The sequence below is a fragment of the Myotis brandtii genome, unplaced genomic scaffold, assembly GCF_000412655.1.
Source record: "Myotis brandtii unplaced genomic scaffold, ASM41265v1 scaffold328, whole genome shotgun sequence".
Lineage (NCBI taxonomy): Eukaryota > Metazoa > Chordata > Mammalia > Chiroptera > Vespertilionidae > Myotis > Myotis brandtii.
Genome location: NW_005362626.1, coordinates 161371 through 183705, shown reverse-complemented (window position 1 = coordinate 183705; position 22335 = coordinate 161371). Strand labels below are relative to the sequence as shown.

Below are 22335 nucleotides of genomic sequence, written 5' to 3'. Positions count from 1 at the left end.
CAGGGCTCATGCAGGAGGCAACCAATCAAAGTGTTCCTCTCACTTTGATGTTTCTCTCTGTCTTTCCCTTTCTCTTCCACATTCTCTAAAAATCAATGGAAACGTATCCTCAGGTGAGGATAAAAAAAAATAATAAAGAAATTATTATTATATGAAAGACACATCTTGAAAATGCCTAAAGAAAGTTGTCATTTTTTCCATGGTGAAGGGACTGGAGTCCGTGTTGATGAAAACACCTTGCTGGCTGCAGTGACTGGCAGTGGCTGCAGCAGCAGGGTGATGGGGCTGGTGCCTTCCCCTGATCAGCCCGGTCACCTCCCACAAAGGGAGGCCAGACTGTGGCTTAGGTCCTATCCCCAAGGGGAGCAGGGAGTGGGCCTAAGCCATCACTAGGACATCCCCTGAGGGCTCCCAGTATGTGAGAGGGGGCAGGCTGGGCTGAGGGCACCCCCCCCCCCATGCACAAATTTTATGCACTGGACCCCTAGTTATAGTATAATTGTTGCTAAGCTAAAAGGTAAAGCCTTTGATTTAACTTTTAGATTAGGTTAAAGAATTTAACATATGTCTAAAGTATAGCAGAATCTTAACTTCAAAGACAAGGGACTCTGAATCCACTGTAAAACTTAACACACCATACTAAGCTTTTGTTTTCTGAAGGCTGACATTTAATGTAATTCTAAACAGTGCTTGCATTCTATAACTCAGTCTAGGAAAGTTACACCAGATACCTTTCCTCATGACTTAGCATCTTAGACATTTCCTTTTTTTTTTTCCTTTTTGATTTCAGAGAGAGGAAGGGAGAGGGACAGAGAGAGAGAAACATCAATGATAAGAGAGAATCATTGATCGCTGTCTCCTGCATGGCCCCTGCTCTGGGGATTGAGCCCGCAACCTGGGCATGTGTCCTGACAGGGAATCGAACCATGACCTCCGGTTCGTAGGTCAGCGCTCAACCACTGAGCCATACCAGTCAGGCTTACACATTTTCTGCATGGAAAAACATTAAGCTTATGAGTTATCTTTGCTTCTTTCACAGATACTTGGATGATATTGATGATGAGATGGACCCAGAGATAGAAGAAGCTTATGAAAAGTTTTGTTTGGAATCAGAGCGTAAGCAAAAACAGTAAAGTTAAATTTCAATGTATCAGTTTTATAAAGCAGTTTAGGTTATGGTGACTTAGCAGAACACAGGAAAGCAGGAAAATGTGTCACACTTATACCAAATTAAGGATGTTGAGTTATGTTACTAATGTATGCAACTTTAATTTTGTTTAACACTCTGCCAAAATAAACTTTATCCCCTATAACTTAAAATGTGTATATATATAAGATAGTTTATTATGTACAGTTAATTCTACTGTTTTGGCTGCAATAAAATCGATTTTGAAATAAATGAAATGTTGAAAGTAAGTTTTGCTAGCTGATTAGAAGCTTATCCTTTAAATTCAGCTTTTCTCGAAGGAAAATGTCTTAGTGTGGAAATACATATTACTGCAAAAATGTAGCATCCTTTTTTAAGAGATGAGTATATAGCTTTCATTTAGTTTTACATTGAGTGTCTCAATGAATTGGGTTTCAAGTATGAGTCACAATCATAAAAATCTCTGGCACTAAAGTCTTAGAATATATAATTAATTTATTTACATATCCAAATGTTATTTGATACCAAGGGCTTTTAAAATAGAGTTAGAACTTCCAACTAAACAACCAAGAGTCTTCACTGAGGATACATTGCAATTCTAAATTGTTCAAATTTTTCACCTGATTTCATTACCCCACAGCCCAGGACATTATTCTACTTTCTTTATATGGCTTTCTCATTTTTATTTGGTAGCATGCGTTGCATTGACTTTTTTACTAGAGAATTTTGCTAGATCTTTGTCACTCAAGTTTTCATCTGCTTTGTAATTGATACACCTTGAGGATCACTTTTCTAATACTTTTACTATAATGTGGTACCACCTCAGTCCTATTTTTACCAAATGTCAAAAATCTTTTTCCAACTAACGACAAGTAAAGCTTATGTACAAAAGGATTGCTTGTAAATATGCATGTAAATAGTTCTGTTAATAACCCACTGTTTCACATTTGGTACACCTGTGTCTGCTACTACAGTTAGCTTTCCCACTTTTCTGCTTGTTTGTTCAGTCTGGATTAAAATTAGTCTTTGAAAATAAAATTGAAATAGTTTTGTTTCCTCTAAGTTTTTGGAGTGGTATCCTGGTATTGTAAAGAATCTGTTGTGAACTTTTTTATATGACATAAAATTATGATTTGAAATCAGAGAAACTACTAGGATAGAAGATACTCTATTCAATGTCTTTTTAGTAAGAATTCAGTTCACTAACAAGTCTAGTTGGAAAAACTAGCAAATGTAAAACATTGAAACTTTTAGATTCTTCATTGGAAAAGGGAAATACGCAGGGTGGGGCAAAAGTAGGTGTACAGTTATTCCTATGGAAAACAATACAATAATTAATAAATAATACAAGAATGAACTCTGTTTCACATACAACTGTGCACCTATTTTTGCCCCACCCAGTATATGCAATTGGGGGTTTTGGAAATTGTGATAGAACTCTTTTTTTTTTCCAAATGGCTCCTGTAACAAGGTGGCTATTACCTTAATCTGCAGTTCTCTAAAGATTGTGCTCACTGTATAGCTCAGGGGCAGTGGAAGGTGGTGTGGGGAAGGGGCAGGACATTAGACCAGGGGCCAAGTATATGCTAACTGAATGCTTTAAACTTATAGCATTTGCTCTGTGAATAACATCCAGTTTTGTCCACTAGCTCATCGTAATTACCCCTGCTCTACTAATAACAGCCTCCAACAGAGTCAGTATATGTTCCAGTTACTGGTGCTGCTTAAAAAACCACCCAAACTTAGTGTTTTCATACAGTAAGCATTTTAGTACGCTCATGGGTCCTGTGGCTCAGGAATTTGGACAGGGCACAATAGGGATGGCTTTTATCTATTCTACAATGTTTGAGGCTTCAGCTGGGAAAACTAAGGACTCAGGGATGTAATCCCCTGGGGTGTTCTTCACTCACATGGCTGATGACTGGAGATGTTGCTAAGCCCATAGCAAATAGGAGGCCATCAAGGAAGGTGTGGCCATGTTTTAACACTGCAACAGTACATAAAGGAAACTTTGGTCCTGTGCTACAGTTGTTGGCCTTTAGGCCGTGTCTACAGAAATATGGGTAAGTCTTTTGTCAGGATTATCTGTGCAAGTCTCCAGTGGATGCCACAGTCTTCTGGCAATAAAGTACAAATATTGGTCTGAACCTGGCGGTCATGTCAACAACTCAGACCCTCTGTCTGTGCTTGCAGTGCCCTTCAGCCGAAGACTACCAGGACCACAGCTGTTCCTGCACTTGCTGGGCTAGTAAGGCAGAATATACACCATGGCAAATTGTGGGTTGTGTCACTAAGAGGAGTTAGAAATAACCTATTATAGGGTTTGGGCTTTGGTTGGATAATTTGGGAGAGGATCTAAGAAACGAGGTTTACTCTAGGTGTTATCAGAAAGCGGGGACAATTCTATGATTGGATATTTTATTAAATCTTATTGGGGGACAGATAGGTATAGGTTAAATTGTAATTTGTTCCTTAAAAAGAGTCACATTTAGCAAGAGAGGAGGATGCTTGGCTTGGTATGAAAGTGAGAAGTCCAGGATGGAAGGACTGAAATTTGGCTCAAACTGAAGAAAAAAAGAAAAGCCCTGCTGTTAACCAGGCTGGGAGGGCAGACACAGTTAGCAGAAATGCTGTCTCTCCCAAGGTCATGCAACAACGATGAAATGTCATGACCCCTTCTTTCTTTGTGTGACCTCTGTTACGTTGACCATGACACCTCCAGACTTATTAGCTACCCTCACCCACCTATTACTGAGGACTGCAGTTGCTAAACTGCCCTCGCTCATGAGAATATCCAGCCTCCTCTTAGTCCTGCTGCAGAAACCGCATCCAGCCCACAACTGGTCTCCCTCAGAGCTGCTCAGCATCCTGCAGCAGGAACCCAGACCTCACCCAGAGGTGGAGTGTTAATCATGGCTCCTTTAGAGTGAGCCCTTGCTTGCAAGTCAGTCAATATGATTTTGTCAAACTGCAGGCTTGAGCCTAGGGGTCTTTGGCTGACTTTAGCAGATGTAAATAATTTAAGGTCATGTACACTACTGCCATTCGCATCAGCCTGGCAAGACGCCAAACCTGGATGAACCCTACACTGTGATGAGGCAGACAGCTGGAGGTCATATTTCTGGTAGGTTTGTACCCCTGTAAACTCAGAGTCATGGGCTATCAGCACTGCCATTATCTTACTGTTCACTCCTCTTTTCAACCCTCTCCACTCGATCCGCCCCTAACTGATGACTTGCTTCACAGGGGAAAAAAGCACAAATACATAAATACCTGTTTTTAACTCCTACTCTCCCCCTCAAACACTCACATTCAATCATTACCAAGATTATATAGTTTATCTAAACATTTCTTGGAGCTGTGATCTCCATTCTCACTGCCCAGTCTGAATTTTCATCTCTCGTTTGTTTTTCAAAAGCGTTCTATTGGGTTCCCACATATGCTCTTGCGTCCTACAATCCATTCTTCACTCAGCAGTTCCAGGAATATTTCTAAAGTACAAATGGCATCACAAACCCCTCCGTTGTAAGCAATTCATATATGGGAGTTTCTAAGATATCGGAGAGGGAAAAGGTGGGAGAGGGATAGGACCTATTAGCCCCGTGTAATACAAACCGAAGTCACAGATCAATGAAAACAGGATTGTCTAAGGATGCCCTTGGTATACTTTACATAAGGCAGAGGTCAGTTTGCATATCAGTCTTTTAAAAATGGAGATGAATTTAAGGAGTTAGATTTCTCATCCCCTGGTCCTGCCAACTTTGCTCAAAGCCCTTAGAATAGTTTACTGTTGCTTTTATCATAAAGTCCATCATCCATAAATTCCTACTGATCTTGCCCCTGCCTACCTCCTAGCTGCATTTCAGGCTTCTCTGCCCTGAAGGCCTCTCTTTCTCTCTAATCCTTAAACCAAACTGGTGTTCTGGCCTCAGAGCCTTAACACAGGCTGTTACCTCAGCTTGGACACTGTTCTCCACCTGGCTAGTACTGAACGGGTTAGCTCACTAGTTTAACTAGGCAGGTTTAGAAAGTTTTAGGAATAAGAAGGGGTCTATGGGGGAATGAATACATAATGGAGACTTGAAGACGCCAGGGTGTGTATCTTGTACAGAGAGTAGAGAAATGGAATAGGCAAATAGAAATATATCCTAAACCAAAAGGCATCGCGGGCCTGAGCCAATAAAGTGACCATAAGTTAGGCCCAAAGTAGCCCTGACCTGAGTCGCTGGGCGGGCCATGAGAGAAGGCCTTCTCTCCAACACAACTGGGAGAGCTGAGAGATGCATCAAAGGGACTCCAGCCAACAGGGGAAGGGGGGAGAAGGGGGGGTGGGCGCCACGTGGGCTCTGAGCTCCGAACTAACTGTAGCACCATGACCAGTAAGAAGGGGTCGGGTTCAGACGAAGAGCTGCACCTATTTAATGCCAAAGACAGAGAGCAGCGGTCACCCTTCCCAGGGGCCTCTGTCCGTGCAGCGGGGACGGAGTCTCCGGCTCCGAACTTAGAATCAGGTTGTGGAGGCAGTGTCTGCCTGCAACAAAACGTCTGTGCTTTTCACCGACCACCTTTCGCCCGTGGCTTCCTGCTTCGAAACCATCCAGACAAGAACCGGGAATCCAGGGCGGTCCAGTTCCATGTTCGCCTTTCAATATCCTTTGTATCCTTCGTATGTCAGCGGGAGTATTTCCTCCGCCCAGGCTGGGTCTACCCATTATCTGCGGTCAGACCTCCGCGTTTTATTTCAGGAACACTTACCACCACTTGATCAAGTTATTGTCTGGTCGCCTCCTGCCGTTACTCTAGTTGCCATCCTCGGCCTGGCTCCGTCCCGCCTTCCCCCCGCGCGCCTCGCACCAGCCCGTCGCTGGGGACCCTACCACCCGTGTAGTGACATAAATGGGCAGTCCGGTCTACTCGCTGTTAGATAAAGGCGCAGAGACACAGCTGAGACAAATTCCCTGACACCAACTTAGAAGGAAAGGCCTCCGCCTTTGGCCAGGTTCTTCCTCAACAGCTGCACTGAGGTGTAACTGTCGTTCAAGGACTTAAATAAGCGTCACTGCGCCAACACCCCCGCGCGGGGAGCTCGCCGGACCCTCACGACGCTCGAGCCACGGGTTTCACCACAGCCGGTCGGACCGGGTCTGTGTGGGGCACCGGAAGTAAACCCGGAAGAGGAGAGGACCAGATTCTGGGTCGGGACCCTCTCCCCATAAACGCCTCCCCTACTTCCGGTTTCTCCCTTCTCGGAGCGCGGCAGGGGCGGGACTTCCGGCCTGGCTCGTCCCCCGGGGGCGGGAAGGTTTGAATCGCTGTTGTTTGCCTGTGTTTTCCTCCGGGGTCTTCGCTGGCGCTCCCCCTGCTCAGCTACTCAGACCCGGGTCCTCATGGCCCTGCGGTTGTGATTGTTTTCCATCGAGCAGCTTCACTTGTTAAAATTAAGAACAATTCCTCGAGAAGCCGTCGTGGGCAGCCGCAGACGCTGCGGTTCGAGCCACTTGGCAAATCAAAGTGCAAGGGCGGTTGATGGGCCTCGTTACCACGACTTTTCAGCTCAGAACTGCTGTGAGTTCAAACGTTGGTTGCTTTGGTGAGTTTGTTATTGCAACTAGATACGGCATTTTGGAAAAGTCAGGTTCCCGCTGATGTCAAGAACAGACAGGGCTTTTTGATCGTTAAACAGACATAATGTGCTGAGTGTTGAAAACAAACAGTAAGACAGTTGTGGCTGGAAATGTGGACTGGGGCGGATTTATGATGTGCCAGAAACTTTATACATTCTACTGTCTCTTGTGTATGCTTTTAATTTTTTTAAAAAATCACACCTGATTAAGCTGTTTATAAAAAATAAATAAATAGGCCAAAAATAGAGACATTTTCCAGTTGTTACCAGAAAATGTTTTCTTCCTTTTTTATAAGCATCTGTTTATTTGGTTTTTTGTTTCCTGAAATAGCAAGTAGACATCATATATATAGGGAGTCCCCCCAAAAAATGTATACACACCTTAACAGCTGATGGCTCACTTTTGAAACTGAAATGTATTTTAATAAGCACTGCCTTTATAATCATTCAAAGTGTTTGTGTACATGTTGGGGGGACACCCTATATATGGCTATGAATATTTATTGCCATTTAACAAGTATGTAGACAAGCGATGTAAAGTGGTTGGTATGGGCTGGGTTGTGAAAGTTACCTATGACAGCAATACTGGAAATGGATTGGAGGGGGAAAAGGCTGGAAAAAAGGTCCCAGATAGTTACAGGAATTGAGGGGAGAGTTGATGGCCTGAAGCAGAAAAGGAGGAGCCAGGTTCATGAGAGATGAAATCAACAGGACTTGTTACAAGAGTGTAGAGGAAAAGAGAGTGAGATATCAAATATTGCTAACATTGAGATACCATTAACTCAAACTGCACATTCAAGAAAAGCAAGATTTCTAAAATTTACTTATTCTTTCATCATTAAGTAAATCTTTGTTCCACCCTTATTATTTGCCAAATATATGCCAGGGGTACAACTGTGAATAAAACAAAGTCTCTGTTCTGATGTAAGTTTATATCCTAGTGGGAAAAGACCAAAAAAAAAAAGAATAAATAAATAAAATCAGTTCTGACAGCAGTTAGATGCCATGAAGAAAGAAGATGACATGGATAAAAAGTGACTGGGAGCCCTAACCGGTTTGGCTCAGTGGATAGAGTGTCGGCCTGCGGACTCAAGGGTCCCAGGTTCGATTCCGGTCAGGGCCATGTACCTTGGTTGCAGGCACATACCCAGTGGGGAGTGTGCAGGAGGCAGCTGATCGATGTTTCTCTCTCATCAATGTTTCTGACTCTCTATCCCTCTCCCTTCCTCTCTGTAAAAAAAACCAATAAAATATATATTTTTTAAAAAGTGACTGGGAGATGGTTGGGAGCAACTATTATTGAGATTCTACAAAGTTAAATTCATAATACTAGGTAGTGTCATATGTGTTGTCTCATTTGATCCTCACAGCAATCCTGTCACTATTCGCATTTTACAGATAAGGAAACAAAGGACCTAGCTTATAGCTAGTAAATGGTGGGTATGAATGGAACCCATCCTCTAATTCCATTTCCATCATACCTATATGGAAAGCATAGCTGAAGACACAGTCACTTTAGAAGTGGAGAAGAGGAAATTGAAATGAGTGAGATGAGGATGAAACTAAGACCTAGGAGGTTAATTAGCGTTTTCAGTAGTGACATGAAGATACTTCTTTTTTAAAAATATATATTTTTATTGATTTCAGAGAGGAAGAAGGAGAGAGAGAGAGAAATATCAATGATGAGAGAGAATCATTGATCAGCTGCCTCCTGCACACCCCCTACTGGGGATCGAGCCCATAACCCGGGCATGTGCCCTTGACCAGAATCGAACCTGGGACCCTTCAATCCGCAGGCCCACGCTCTATCCACTGAGCCAAACTGGCTAGGGCTGAAGATACTTCTTTAATGCCGGGCTAGGGACAAGAATCCAGGTATGTATGCTTTTCTTTTAGACCTAATCGTTACTTTTGGTCTGCCCTTTCCACGTATTACAAGTGACTTGCTGTATTCTTATTGCAAAGGTGGAATTTGCTTGTTATTTGAAATGAGATACTAAAGATATAATTTTCTGACATTGAACCTCAGGAGAAGTAAAGCCACTAAAATTATACAGGCTGTTATAACTTGGTGGACTGTCTTCTGCCTCTCTGTTATGTTTCCACCCTGGAGTAAAGCCTTAGGGGTTCCTCCAGGCACTCTGTCAGGAATGTTAATTTCAAATCATGTAAGTGTGTCCAGTAAGATACATTTTCCTCCAACAAAAGTAAATGCAATGGCAGTATGTTTTACTTATGTCCTTAGAAAACGCACCAGCTTCTTTGGGTAGAACTTTTGTACGTTAAGAGAACTATCGGTGCTGCTGTTCCCTATTTCCGTCAGTCTTTGCCTTGAAAGGACGTTACCCACCGTCATCGTGATGGCGGCTGAAGTGCGAATGGTGCTTTATGAAGACGATTCTGTGCAAGTACAATACGCTGATGGCTCCAGACTGCAGCTTTCTCCCTGTGGCTCTGAATTTTTATTTGAAAAGGCACCTCCTGTTTCAGCACATCCTTTAGAACAACCGGAAAGAATTCGTCAGAGGACACACTTTGCTATTAGCACTTACCGAGTAAGTAAAGAGGACGCAAAACGTTGCTCGTTCAGTGTTGTTGGGGTGGGCGGAATATGGAAGTAATTAGCATGCAGGATTGCTTCATACTAAATGGATTTTCAGTCATTTTTCTAAGATTACATTCGTATCTTTTTGTAGGAGCAACTACAGAGAGCCCTAGATTTTCGAAACGCTTTCGCCACTTGCCCTTTTTTATCTGAAAGCATTATACCTCCTGAAAGAAAAAAGGTAATTTTTTTAAAAAAATAATTTTTGTGAGTAAGATTTGAGGGCAAGCAATTAGAAATAGGTAGTTTAATAATTGGCCTTTTTCTTCATGACACTTGGGAATAAACATGTTGCTGTAGAATGAATGCATAGTCACTTTAGCATTCACCACACTAGAGTTCTCATGTTTTGTATATATTGATTGAGACACAGAAGTTACATAATTCATTACCCTGTCCTTTTCTTTGTAGCCAAAGATTCTATGTAGAGCTTTTCAGGTTGGTGACTTTTTGATTCTTGGAGGTGTGAAAATTAAGAGATTATGTGGATATTTTTAGTAGCTTAGGTATATTTATCTGTTAATGTATAATAGAGATATGCAATTACTTATGGGTATGCAAATTTTATTCTTCTTGCTTTCACTCTATTTTGAACTTTTAGGAATAATAATCACTATCATTTATTGAGGGTTTACTGTGTGCCACGAACGGGGAGTGATATTAAAAATATCTGCTAGCACCAGCATGCCTTGAGTCCCTGGTGATCAAAATGGGAGTCCGACCAGTCAGAAAAGGCATACTGGCTGGATGCGCTCCTTTTGACAGGAACTAACTTGTCCATAGAAAGTTTCTTAGTGGCAAAGTCAGGATTTGAACCCAGTCTGTGTGTCTGTTAACCACTTTCTGCTACTGTCATGATGCTTGCCTGCCTGTGGAGTGGTTTTCTATTACATTGTCTCATGACAAAGAAGCCTTGAAAAATTGTAAGCTGGAACTTGGTCTACAAGGCTGTTTTCCCACTGTATCTATTGGGGTGACTATTCATTAAAAATGGGTATCTTGTTGGATTATCAGACAGTCTAGTTCTAGAAGATGGAACTTTTTGAACCATCATCCTTATAGACCAGCTTGACCATTAATGAATAATGCCCTTAACTTTAGTGTACTGACATAGCACTATAAATTTAAGAGGCTTTCCAACAATGGTTTTTGTAAATTTCAAGTTTTATATAAATGGAAGTTGAAATGGATAGCTGTTGGCAAGATTAACTAATTACAAGACTTTCGTGATACCTGTTGTTTCTACCTTATATGAAAAGATGCATCAGGCACGGTTACTGTTACAAGTCTGTTTGCTATTGATCAGCCATTTACCTTTGAGTAATTCAGTTTTTTAAAAAGTTACTCTTGCCCAGCCCACGTGGCTCAGTGGGTGAGCGTCAACCTATGAACCAGGAGGTCATGGTTTGATTCCCTATCAGGGCACATGCCTGGGTTGTGGGGTCGATCCCCAGTATGGGGCGTGCAGGAGGCAGTCAATCAATGATTCGCTTTCATCATTTATGTTTCTCTCTCTCCCTTTCTTTCTGAAATCAATAAAAAATATATATACTTTAACAAGTTACTCTTTAAGTCACCTGATATTTATTTTAGGGTCTGGTGTATCTAGGACAGGTACTTTAGTCCAGGTCATAACCCTTTGAGAGAACATATCCCTAGTGCTGTTCAATCATTCAGTACCATTTATTAAATAACTCTCCCCTCCCCCTTGTTTTGAAACCTTATGTTGTCACATGCAACATTTTAAGATATATTGAGTCTGTTTCTGTATTCTCTGGGTGGTTCTGTCAATGATTTTTATGCTAGTTTCATACCATTTGAGTTAATACAGTGCATTATAGTGCTATAGACATTGATAGCCTTTTTGAGAGTAGAATTTTGGGAGGGACTCAAAATCTAATTATCTCTGATTCATTGTACATTAAAAAAATATGTCTAACACTAGATATAATCAGGATGATTTTTTTTCTCATTTTTTTTCAGTGTGTGTGTGTGTGTGTGTGTGTTTTATCTCTCTAAAGAGATAATCTTAACAATATCAAATATTCTCTGAAAAGCCATATATTAGGCTGACACCTGGCTCTGTCTTTTTCATTCTGTCTAGGTAGTAAAACAGAAAACTTTAAGAGCATTCTTACACAATATGTAGGTACCAGATGTATGGAAAATTTGGTCTGTTAACAGAAAATACTGACCATCTCTTTTCCCTCCCCTCAACTCAGCGTATCCTCATTGACATCCCAGAAGTGAGATGGCCCAGTCTTGATACTGATGGTGGCATGATATGCATGCAGAGCGGCGCCGTGAAGGTACCATCTGTAGATGGTCATGCATACCTCTGTCTGCCCAAATCTCAGCAGGAATTTACAGTACATTTTTTGTGTAAAGTGAGCCAGAAGCCAGGCTCATCTGTAGTATTGTCAGAAAAAAATAATCAGGCCCCAAAAGAACAAGTAGGAAAAGCGGACAAACCCCGTGCATATGGAAGTTTACCAGGACAGAGACGGAAGAATAAAGAAAACGAACTTCACTGTCAGATCGTGAAACCCAAAGGACCTTCAGAGAAGAAGCCTTGTGGGAACAGAACTGAGGGGGAGGAGGCACTGCCTTTGCCTGGTCCCAAGCACAGCTGTGTCCACGCGTGGGTAGAGCAGCGCTGCTCTGTGGCCTCCTGTCCAGAGGAATGGAAATACCCTCTGTCTTTAGCACTTCGCTTTCATAATAAAATCAGCAATATGTCTGGAACTGATGTGACTATCCCCCAGAGTACAGTGTTAACGTCTGCTGCTGCTGCAGAGGAAAGAGGAAAAGAGGTTTCTGTTCTTCCCAAGGCCCTGCTGCTCAGCTGTCCTGTCCCACACCTGCACAGGTAATGGAAGAACGACCTTCTTGTCAGAACCAGTCCTCCTATAGGTAATGTGTCTTTCTAAGTCATCTGATACCAGTCATAAGGAAAGTTCATTCGGTTCATCCAAACCTTGTTTAAAACTGATAGTAAATAATTTGCCTAGCAAATGTGCTGCTTGTTTCTTAACTCTGTGTCCATGGAATGAATGTTTATGGGAGGCTGACTGTACTAGATACATCGTTAAGCACAGAGACTACAGAGATGACTGAGACACAGTCCCTGCTTTCTAGGAGCTTAGAGTCTAGTGAGGGTCACTGTTGCTGAAAAGATGATTATTCAAGTGTGGTAAGGGATGGCCCAGGCACCTGTACAGACCCCTGGGCAGCATCTGCTGCCACTCAGTGGAGCCTGTTACCATGGTTGCTGGAGTGTAGATCTGACAAGTTTATGATCATGGGTTCTTTCTTTCACACTTGGCCTCCGAGGCCGTCTCTATCTTTGGTTGACGTAAATCTGTCCATTGTCAAAGGGGTAGGCATGGATGGCGAGGTAAAAACCTTTGACCTCCACTAACAGATGAATAACCTAACGATGATAGATTTGTAACAGGAACTTTGCATAAGTAGTGCAATAATAACAATAATAGCTAACGCCAAGCACTCAGTATGTGCTAGGCATGCTGTTTCATCCCCATAGTAACCCATGAGGTAAGTACTGTCTCTTATCATCCCATTTTGTGGAGGAGCTTGGGCCACAGAGATGTTAAATAACCTGAGCAAAGTCTCACACTTGTACTTGGAGAATTAGGGTCTGATCCCAGGTAGTCTCTAAGTACATATCTGTTACTCAAATAAAATATGGGAATGGTTTTCAGGCGTGTCATGATTATCTGTTTAAGATAGGAAAATCCAGTATTATAAGTATGCATCAAAAGAGATTGATGCTTCTAAATCAACAGTTTTTCAATAACTTGCCACTGGCTTTAGATTGAAATACATTATCCTTAAACATTGCTTAATAGGCCTTGCATTTTCTGGTCCCTTCCCATGTCTGCAGTCCTCCACTCGCTCACCACTCTACTCTTGCAGGCCCTGGAAAGTTTGCCCAAGCTATCATTTGCCACCGCGCCTGCTCTGTCTTCTGCCAGGAGCACTCCTGCTAACTCATGTTCATGTCCAGGTCTCCGAGTCAGCCTTCCTTCCTGAGGACGGTGATCCCCAAGTCCCTAGACAGGATGAGGTTCTTACACAATCTTATAGTGTTCAGCAATTCCCCTTTCTTTATGTCAACGTTTACTGTCTAACATCACAGTGACCATGTTTGCTTTTTTTGGGTGTTATATCCCCAGTGTATTTACAGTGCCTGGCCACCATAGGAACATTAGTAAATATTTGTTGTTCAAATCCTAAATTTTAAAGATTACTAAAATTGTTAATTTAGGTAATTCTGCTGAGATTCAATAGTGAGATTATTGAAAATGCATGGAAAATAAGACTCATTTTAAAATGTAATGCCATGACTGGTGTGGCTCAGTGGATAGAGCGCCGGCCTGAGGACTGAAGGGTCCCGGGTTCGATTCCAGTCAAGGGCATGTACCTTGGTTGCTGGCACATCCCCAGTGGGGGTCGTGCAGGAGGCAGCTGATCGATGTTTCTCTCTCATCGATGTTTCTAACCCTCTATGCCTCTCCCTTCCTCTCTGTAAAAAAATCAATAAAATATATATTTTTTAAAAAGTGTAATGTACTTTCATATTTTTACTTTTTTGATCTAATTAATTAAGCAAGGAATAAATCTTACTACAGTCACACTATTTTGTTGACTTCTCAAGGTAATTTTGTTGAGCAACCAGAATCCATAACTTGTATTTTATCCTTCACAGGTGGACTTTCTGTGATTCACTTTCACAGGGGCAGTCTGATGAAGAAGAATATTCCTACTCTGAACTAGTGAAAGTGGTCTGGCACAAGGGTATTACGTACAGGTAAGGCACCTGTGTTGGAGTTGGAGCTGTGTAGTGATGTCACAGGGGATGGGACTAGCCTTGCAGATAAAGTACAAGAGAATATAGTTTTGCAGCGCCACCATGCTCCTGTGCTTGGCCGTGAGGTTTCAGGTCTCAACACCCTAATTATATTTGGACACACAGGGTTCTTGTTACTAATTCACATTAATCATATTCGCAAGATTTTTGTGACAGCTCCAAAGCCAGCGAAGGATTAGTTTTGCTAGTGAATGAGATACGCATGGCAGCTATTTAAGCCACGCCTTCCAAGCATGGGGGATCTAGTTGTCTGAATTAGTCACATCAGAAGGTGCCTGGTGAGCATGGAATCGAGACATTAGATTCCTAAGGGAGATGTCAGCCTGCATTCACTCAGCAGATATTCACCAAGCAGCTGCTCTGTGCTGCACTATTCCATTGAATAACCCTACCTCTCTAGGGACTGGAATACTGGTGCTGGCCAGATGAGAGGTTCACTCTGTACACAGTGCTGACGAGTACTGGGAACTGTTTGTTCTTGGGCTCTCCTTTTCCTGCACGAGGACCCACTTGTTACTGACAACATACTAGTATTTTCCATACATGTTTCAATAAAATTGACTTGGCTTATATCTTTATTCCTTATATTCCCAATACCTTGATTGTACGTGGCTACTCAGGTACAATGAGTAGGGATAGCTCCTTCTACACATGGCTAATCTCATCAGGTATTAATTCTGCTAGTTTTATTATTAAAGAATAATCTTATTTTCAGGTTGTAGAGTTGTTATATTTAACTCCTATGCAATGAGCACTGCTTTGGTGACCATTATAGACCAGCCACTGTGATTGGCTGGGGGGATACCAGGGTAATAAGGGAAGATGCCTCACTTCTAGAAGCTGAGCTTAGTTACTGAAGTAGATAGATCCACCAATTCTGGGTGTTCTATTCATTTTTTTGCCAAAAAAAATAATAATAATTTAGCTGGCTGGAGGAACAGAGTATGAAATTATCCATTTGCTAGATAGGTTAAAAAATTATACTTCTTTGCCTTTTTTTCTTTCTGTTCTTGTATTTTTTTTCCATAGACTTACCCATAAAAATGTGAACTCAATAGAGATTTATCCTGGAGATGGATCTGTTTTCAAATCAGAAGGAGCTTATTTGGGGAAATATTTTACATACTATTCCATTCAAGAAGGATCAGAAGAGGTAGGCAGACAATGAGATCTCCACTCAAGATTTTTGGTCTATAGCTGTTTCTAAATAATTGTGAATATATTTGGAAAATTTGATCTCTGTATAACATTGCTTGCTATTACTTAGTCTGAACAATCAGTATAACCTTACTGCCAGTATTGGCACAATAACTATTAACCACCTTATTTTTACTGTATTATCATCCTGTATTCTGTCTTCCATTCACCTAAGCAATTATGTTTAAATCAGAAGTTACATTTCTTCTGTCATAGAATGTGTCAATAGGAAATACTAAAACCAGCAGCATTACTTTGAATCAATATACTTCTTTGAATTAATATTTGTCAATTAAAAAGCACATTCTTTTTTCTCTAGCATGTATTTATTGTTTGCATATTTTAAATACCTCCTAACTCCTAAATCTTTATATTCAACTAAAAAGTTGAACAAGATTGTTTCTGGTGTTGAAAATAGTGAAACATAACATTTAACATATCATATCAAAATGTAATAATGTGGATATTTTGTTAATAACTCTTAATTTGCTCAGTCTGACATTTGACATCACCCATTCAAAGGCATCACCATAGTATCGCGTGGCTTTGCTTTGCAGGATGAAATACAATAAAAGCGTTGTCTTTCTTTATTACAGAGTAGGGCATGTAAGTGATAAGATTATCAGAGATACTAGGGCCTGGGGCGAATGTGGAATATTGAAAGAAATGAAAGTGCTGTTGTTCAGTAGTTAGAACAGAAATAGAAAATTGGGAGGGGGTGTGTCCAGATTGGGGCCTATCAGGGAGCCGGCCGGCAGGAGAGAAAGGACCATGGGAAGTTGGCCAGCTGCGGGGAGGGACCACAGAATGTTGGCTGTGGGAGTGCACTGACCACCAGGGGGCAGCTCCTGCGTCGAGCGTCTGCCCCCTGGTGGTCAGTGCGTCACCATAGCAACTGGTCATTCGGTTGACCGGTCGTAATGGTTGCTTAGGCTTTTATATATATAGATAGACTAGAGGCCCAGTGCACAAATTCATGCACAGGGGAGGTTCCTCGGCCTGGCCAGCAATTGGTGCTGATCAAGGCAGGCTGGCTGGGGGGAGGGACCGCGGGAGGTTGGCCGGCCGCAGGAGGTTGGCTGTAGGAGCACACTGACCACCAGGGAGCAGCTCCTGTGTCGAGTGTCTACCCCCTGGTGGTCAGTGTGTCGTTATAGCAACCGGTCATTCGGTTGACCGGTCATAATGGTTGCTTAGGCTTTTATATATATAGATAGACTAGAGGCCCAGTGCACAAATTCATGCACAGGGGAGGTTCCTCGGCCTGGCCAGCAATTGGGGCTGATCAAGGCAGGCTGGCTGGGGGGAGGGACTGCGGGAGGTTGGCCGGCCACAGGAGGTTGGCTGTAGGAGCACACTGACCACCAGGGAGCAGCTCCTGTGTCGAGTGTCTACCCCCTGGTGGTCAGTGTGTCGTTATAGCAACCGGTCATTCGGTCGACCGGTCGTAATGGTTGTTTAGGCTTTTATATATATAGACTAGAGGCCTGGTGCAACAGTGGGGTCCCTTGGCCTGGCCTGTGCCCTCTTGTAATCAGGCCCCTCGGGGGATGCCGGAGAGCCAGTTTCGGCCCGATCCCCGCAGGTCAGGCTGAGGGACCACCAGTGCACGAGTTCGTGCACCGGACCTCTAGTAGTGATTATAAGACACTCTTAATTATAAGATGATTCCAAATTTCAGAGAGATTAAATTGTAAAAATAAGTATTTTAGAACTGATGCAATAGGTAGGATAGCTGAAAGAGAAGAACACTTAGGGAACTCAGTGTCCAGTAGAGAAAGACATAAATAATTAAAATGTGATGTTTTGAGTGCCTGCCATGTGCTAAGCACTCTACTAATAAATGCTGGGGATACTAAAGTAAGCAAGACAAATACAATCCCTACTTTCATGAAGCTATCTCTATTCTGGAAGGGAAGACAGACATGAAATAAAAACTAAATGAAAACTGAGAAACAGGAGAGAGGGCACTGTGCTTATGGACATAACTAGGGGATTTCACCCTGTCTGTGGGACCTCCACATGGCTTTCCTGAGACTGAAGGGAAAGTAGGAGTTAGTCAGACACAAGGAGTTCATGGAGGAGGGAACCGAGTAGAGGGAACAGCATGTGATAATTGACATACCAGAGGTAAATACAAAGTAGAGAAGAAAATGCAAATTTTGAAATGAAGATAATTCCATTTCTGACTTGTTAAAATTGAGATGTCTGTGATATTCAAGTACACAGTCCAGGATAAAAGGATAAAGATTACTTTTGAGTACCTGCTATACACTAAATTCTGATGGTAAAGTATGGGCTATTCTCTCTTGTGGTTCAAAACAGATCTCTGCTACTTTTTAGCCCTCAAGCCTCATTTTCCTCATCTAAAAATAGGCACCTAGCACAGATCTATTCAATAAATATTAGCCATTGCTATTATAATTATTATGAAGGAGCTTTGAACCTTGTGGAAATAACCCAAGAAGAAATCAGGAAGTCAGAGGAGAAGGCTGGAGACAGAGTCCTGGCAAACACTGGCATTACAGAGTCTGAGAAAGAGGAAATTCAGAAAGGATAAGTTTTTAAAATTCAAGAAACCAAGACAATAAATAATATTATCTTCCATAAACTGTAGTAATAGTTATTCCATTAGTAAAATATAACAAAATGATAGATTCATTCAAGTAAAATAATTTTTTGATGCTTAGGTTTTGGGTTTTTTTGGTCTAAAGGGAAAAGCTTATGTGATGTTTCCTGCTAATAAGTAGGAAAATTCATTTGTAACCATGTTAATTTTTTAAAATATATTTTTATTGATTTCAGAGAGGAAGGAAGAAGGAAAGATAGAAACATCAGTGATGAGAATCATTGCTCGCAGACCCCCTACTGGGGATTAAGCCTGCAACCCGGGCATGTGCCCTGACTGGGAATTGAACCATGATCTCCTGGTTCATAGGTTGACACTCAAGCACTGAGCCACACCAGCTGAGCTTATAACCATGTTAGTTCAAGTATACCAAGATTTAAATTGGACAGTCAGTTATAGGCTGTAAGAATGTAACTGTTGAATAGAGAGGAAAAATGGGAAAATGGAAAAGCATCATGAAATACCTTTAGATTATACCTATTACGGCCTTTAAGTTAAAATAACTGCTTCCTTTGTCGCTATGTAAATATGTAAATACAAAATAGCTGAGTAATAATGGCCAATGTTTATTATTAATGAGATTTTTCACTTTAAACTAATTTTCAGAAGGAAGAGAAAATGTATTCAGTAAATAATCTTCCTCCAGAGAGACCAGGAAGTCTGTTCTCTGTGTGTTCTCTAATTAAACAGGCCACCAGGTAAGTCCTTCACATTCAACTGAATCAAGTGTTATGTCTGAGAACCTTGATACCTTTTCTGATGGTTAGGATAAGATTAAGACTTTGTAATTAAAAGAATACTTCCATCTTTGAAACGTAAAATGAAATATGGAGAAACATTTCTATGTTGGCAAGCAAGTGCTGAAAATAGGTGACTTCTCTGGGTAAATTTTGCATCATTATTGCTCCCTGGAATCAAGTTGAGGATTTGATGATACGTTTAAAATTTTCATACTTCTTTATTATCTTTAGAGTAATAAAGGTTTCTGAACGCGTACAGAAGAGAAGTGTTGTTTGGTTCTTTGGTTCATATGTTTTTTTAATTCTAGCTAATTAATCTGTAGCACTCAGAAAAATGAAAGTGAATTGTTGGAGTCAATGATTTATTTGTATAAACTATGTCTAAGCCAGTTCCAAAGTAGATTTGAAGGAGCAGATCGGTAATATGATTTCTAGGACAGTTTATTTACAACCCATCACTTAGACTCTGCTAACCTTTTAGACACTGTGAATCGATCACCTCATAAAAAGGAGCACCTGAAAATTCTATTTGGAGTCATTTCATTGCCACAAATTAGAGAAATAACCTTAAGTGGGTAAGATTAGCCAAAGGGAAACAGTAGTAGTTCCCTTGTAAGGGCTTACTATTTTCTGGAAGGAAATAGGTCTGGACATATTTCAGTGGAAATGAACTTCTTGGCTGAGATGTCGTACAGCAGTTAGAATGGTTGCTAGAATTGGAAAATGCCATAATAATTTGCAAATGTTTAAGTTGTGTATTTCACGTTCACAGGATTCTTCAGCACTGTGCCAAGATGAGGCTTTCTTTAAGCCATAACTATCGTATATGCTGCTGGAAAATGGTATCTTAAAATTCTTTCAAAAGCAAGATAATTTTGTCTATATTCCTAAATTCAAATTACTTTCATCTAAGTCATGTAAGAAATTCTTTGTAACATTAATTTATTCAGAAAAATATCCACTTAATAGATAAATGCTGCAAAATGAGGCTTTTATTTATATTTTATTGTATATAGTTTGGTTTAGCTTCTTTTTAAAAAAATATATTTTATTGATTTTTTACAGAGAGGAAGGGAGAGGGATAGAGAGTTAGAAACATCGATGAGAGAGAAACATCGATCAGCTGCCTCCTGCACACTCCCCACTGGGGATGTGCCCGCAACCAAGGTACAGGCCCTTGACCGAAATCGAACCTGGGACCCTTCAGTCTGCAGGCCAACGCTCTATCCACTGAGCCAAACTGGTCAGGGCTACTTCTTTTAAATGGAATGGGAAGGCCATAGGAATTAGTTGAATTTGTATATAAAAACATAGTTATTGTAAACACTGCAGTCTTCTCTCTTTCCATACTGTAAAAGTACATTCTTTAATGCTGACTTGGAGGAAGTTATTCTCAGACTTTGATTTCTGTATCTGTACTAATTTGGTTATAAATTTATATGTTGCTGTAGTTCCTAAGTCTTGTCAGTGTTCTTTGTAAAGTTCAGAGAAATGGGGGTTTAATCTGCTTGTAATCGACTGTTTTGGGCATCCACTTGTGGAAAAGTTAAACATACATAAGGATTCTACAATATTCGACTTCTGCATAAGAACTGAAAGTTTCCTCAGAGTTCATTAATCATTTAAATCTTATGAATGGATAACTCTACTTCCTGCTGTTTTTACTTACTTGGTTTTAGGTACCTGGGATAAAAGAGAATATGCTGCCTTTGCTTTTGAGAGAATTGTTCATACCCAGTGTGGGAAGATTTCTTGCTTATTCTGATGACAAAGTACATGTCATCTTTATAGATGGCGTTACTCTAACCCTAAATTGGAATTTTGGCTCTTTTAATGAAAAAAGACAGGTGAGTATACTTCAGGCTAAAATCTATTTTGTATTGTTTTTTGTTTTATCTATGGAAATACTGTGGCACTCTTTTTGTTGTCGTTCTATCTCAATTTCTTTTTTTTAATCCTCACCTAAGGACAGAGAGAGAGAGAGAGAGAGAAACATCAATCTATGTATCTATACTAATTTGGTTATAAATTTATATGTTGCCTTTTATATGTGCCCTGACCGGGAATCAAATCGACAACCCTTTGGGGCAAGGATGACGATCAACCTACTGAGCCACCCAGCCAGGTCAATTTGTTTTTTGAAGTATGACATCTTTCAAGAGGCTTATTGATCTCATTAGATTTCCTAGAAAAAGTGAAATAGGTGTGGCAAATATTTATTTTTATTAAGTAACTCACTACAGAGAGAGGGACTAGTATTTTTTAAATTGTTAAGTTAGAAGAGGGTTTTGTTTGGGTTTTGGGAGTGGTTTTGTGTTGTTGTTTTTTTAGTTTTGGAATGATAAAACTTAACTTTCCTCCATGTTTCTTAAGATAAATCAAGGTCTCAACTTAGGTTGGTGTAAGTTAACTTTTCCTGATGGACACAATCAGTTAATTCAGATTGAACACCCCGGACCATATGAAAGGTACTGAAAAGCAATTTAAAAATTATTTTCATTTTAGTAAAAAACTTTTAATTGACAGAGCAGAAACATAAACAGTATCTGCATATTTTGTTTTAGTTTTTACATGTGGATGTGAATGAAGTCATTTCAACAGGTTTCAGAGTTTACTGTTATATTGGCATCTAGAATAACAAAAAAGATGAAGTCAGCTTTAATCATTTCCATTTGTATTAAAGTGATTTTTCACCAAAATGAATATGTTAGATCTAACTGGCTTGCTGGAGAAGTTATTGTCAGATGTGTTAACCAATTAATCCCCTAACCAATTTGAAGTAAGATTGGCAGCCACAAATAACTACACTTCTGTATATTTCTATAAAATAGAAAAAATAAACTAATGATTATTCTTAAAATGGAGATTCTTGAAATCAGCTTTTCATGACTGTGCTTTCTTTTGGTTTATATAATACATTTTGTTATAATCGTTGTATTTGTGATGTTCTTAACATTTTAGTGATTTTACTTTGAGAATGTTCACAAAAGAATTGCTTTGTTTTAGCTCAAATTTATTTTTCTGTTGAGCTTTATTGCATTTTATTCTAAATGTTCTAACACTCATTGCTGGTTTGAATAATTTGCCTCAAAAAGACAGAGTGTATTTAGCAAACATTGCTATTTGTTTTAGCCAGTCACTTCAGAATAATCATTTTATTAAACTTGATACTTGTTTTGCATATTCAGTGAGTTAATATGTAATTATACATATAGGTGTGTGTGTGTGTGTGTGTATACATTAATGGGTGTTTTCTAGTTTAAATTTTAAAAAGCAGATGCTCACTTAGTCTTATATGTAAACACATTCACATGATAAAATTTAATGAAATTCATTTTTTTTTTAAAAAAAACTAAAAGGAGAATTTAGACATTTGAATTTGAACTTTGTTCTGACTCTTAAATCTCATCATTATTAATCATGAATGTGAGTAAATCATTTTCTCCTTGATGAATAATGAAAAAAGTGCTTATTTCCAATGAAGCCCTAGCTGGTTTGGCTCA

General features: G+C 40.3%; 2 protein-coding genes across 2 annotated transcripts in view; both read left to right on the top strand.

The window, feature by feature from the left end:
* Positions 1–2209, top strand: part of PAIP1 (poly(A) binding protein interacting protein 1) — a 43849-nt gene extending 41640 nt beyond the window's left edge. The window contains exon 11 of the mRNA XM_005871033.2: positions 1040–2209. Coding sequence (XP_005871095.1) covers positions 1040–1133 — 94 coding nt within the window. The 3' untranslated portion in view covers positions 1134–2209. The remainder of the gene's footprint in view (positions 1–1039) is intronic.
* A 329-nt stretch (positions 2210–2538) lies between these two features.
* LOC102255193 (chromosome unknown open reading frame, human C5orf34) overlaps positions 2539–22335 on the top strand; it is a 21625-nt gene continuing 1828 nt past the window's right edge. Inside the window, exons 1-10 of the mRNA XM_005871055.2 lie at positions 2539–6712; positions 9094–9325; positions 9467–9556; positions 11598–12244; positions 14105–14206; positions 15296–15419; positions 18699–18790; positions 19605–19674; positions 20512–20679; positions 21206–21300. Of these exons, the coding sequence (XP_005871117.1) occupies positions 9131–9325; positions 9467–9556; positions 11598–12244; positions 14105–14206; positions 15296–15419; positions 18699–18790; positions 19605–19674; positions 20512–20679; positions 21206–21300 (1583 nt within the window). The 5' untranslated portion in view covers positions 2539–6712; positions 9094–9130. The remainder of the gene's footprint in view (positions 6713–9093; positions 9326–9466; positions 9557–11597; positions 12245–14104; positions 14207–15295; positions 15420–18698; positions 18791–19604; positions 19675–20511; positions 20680–21205; positions 21301–22335) is intronic.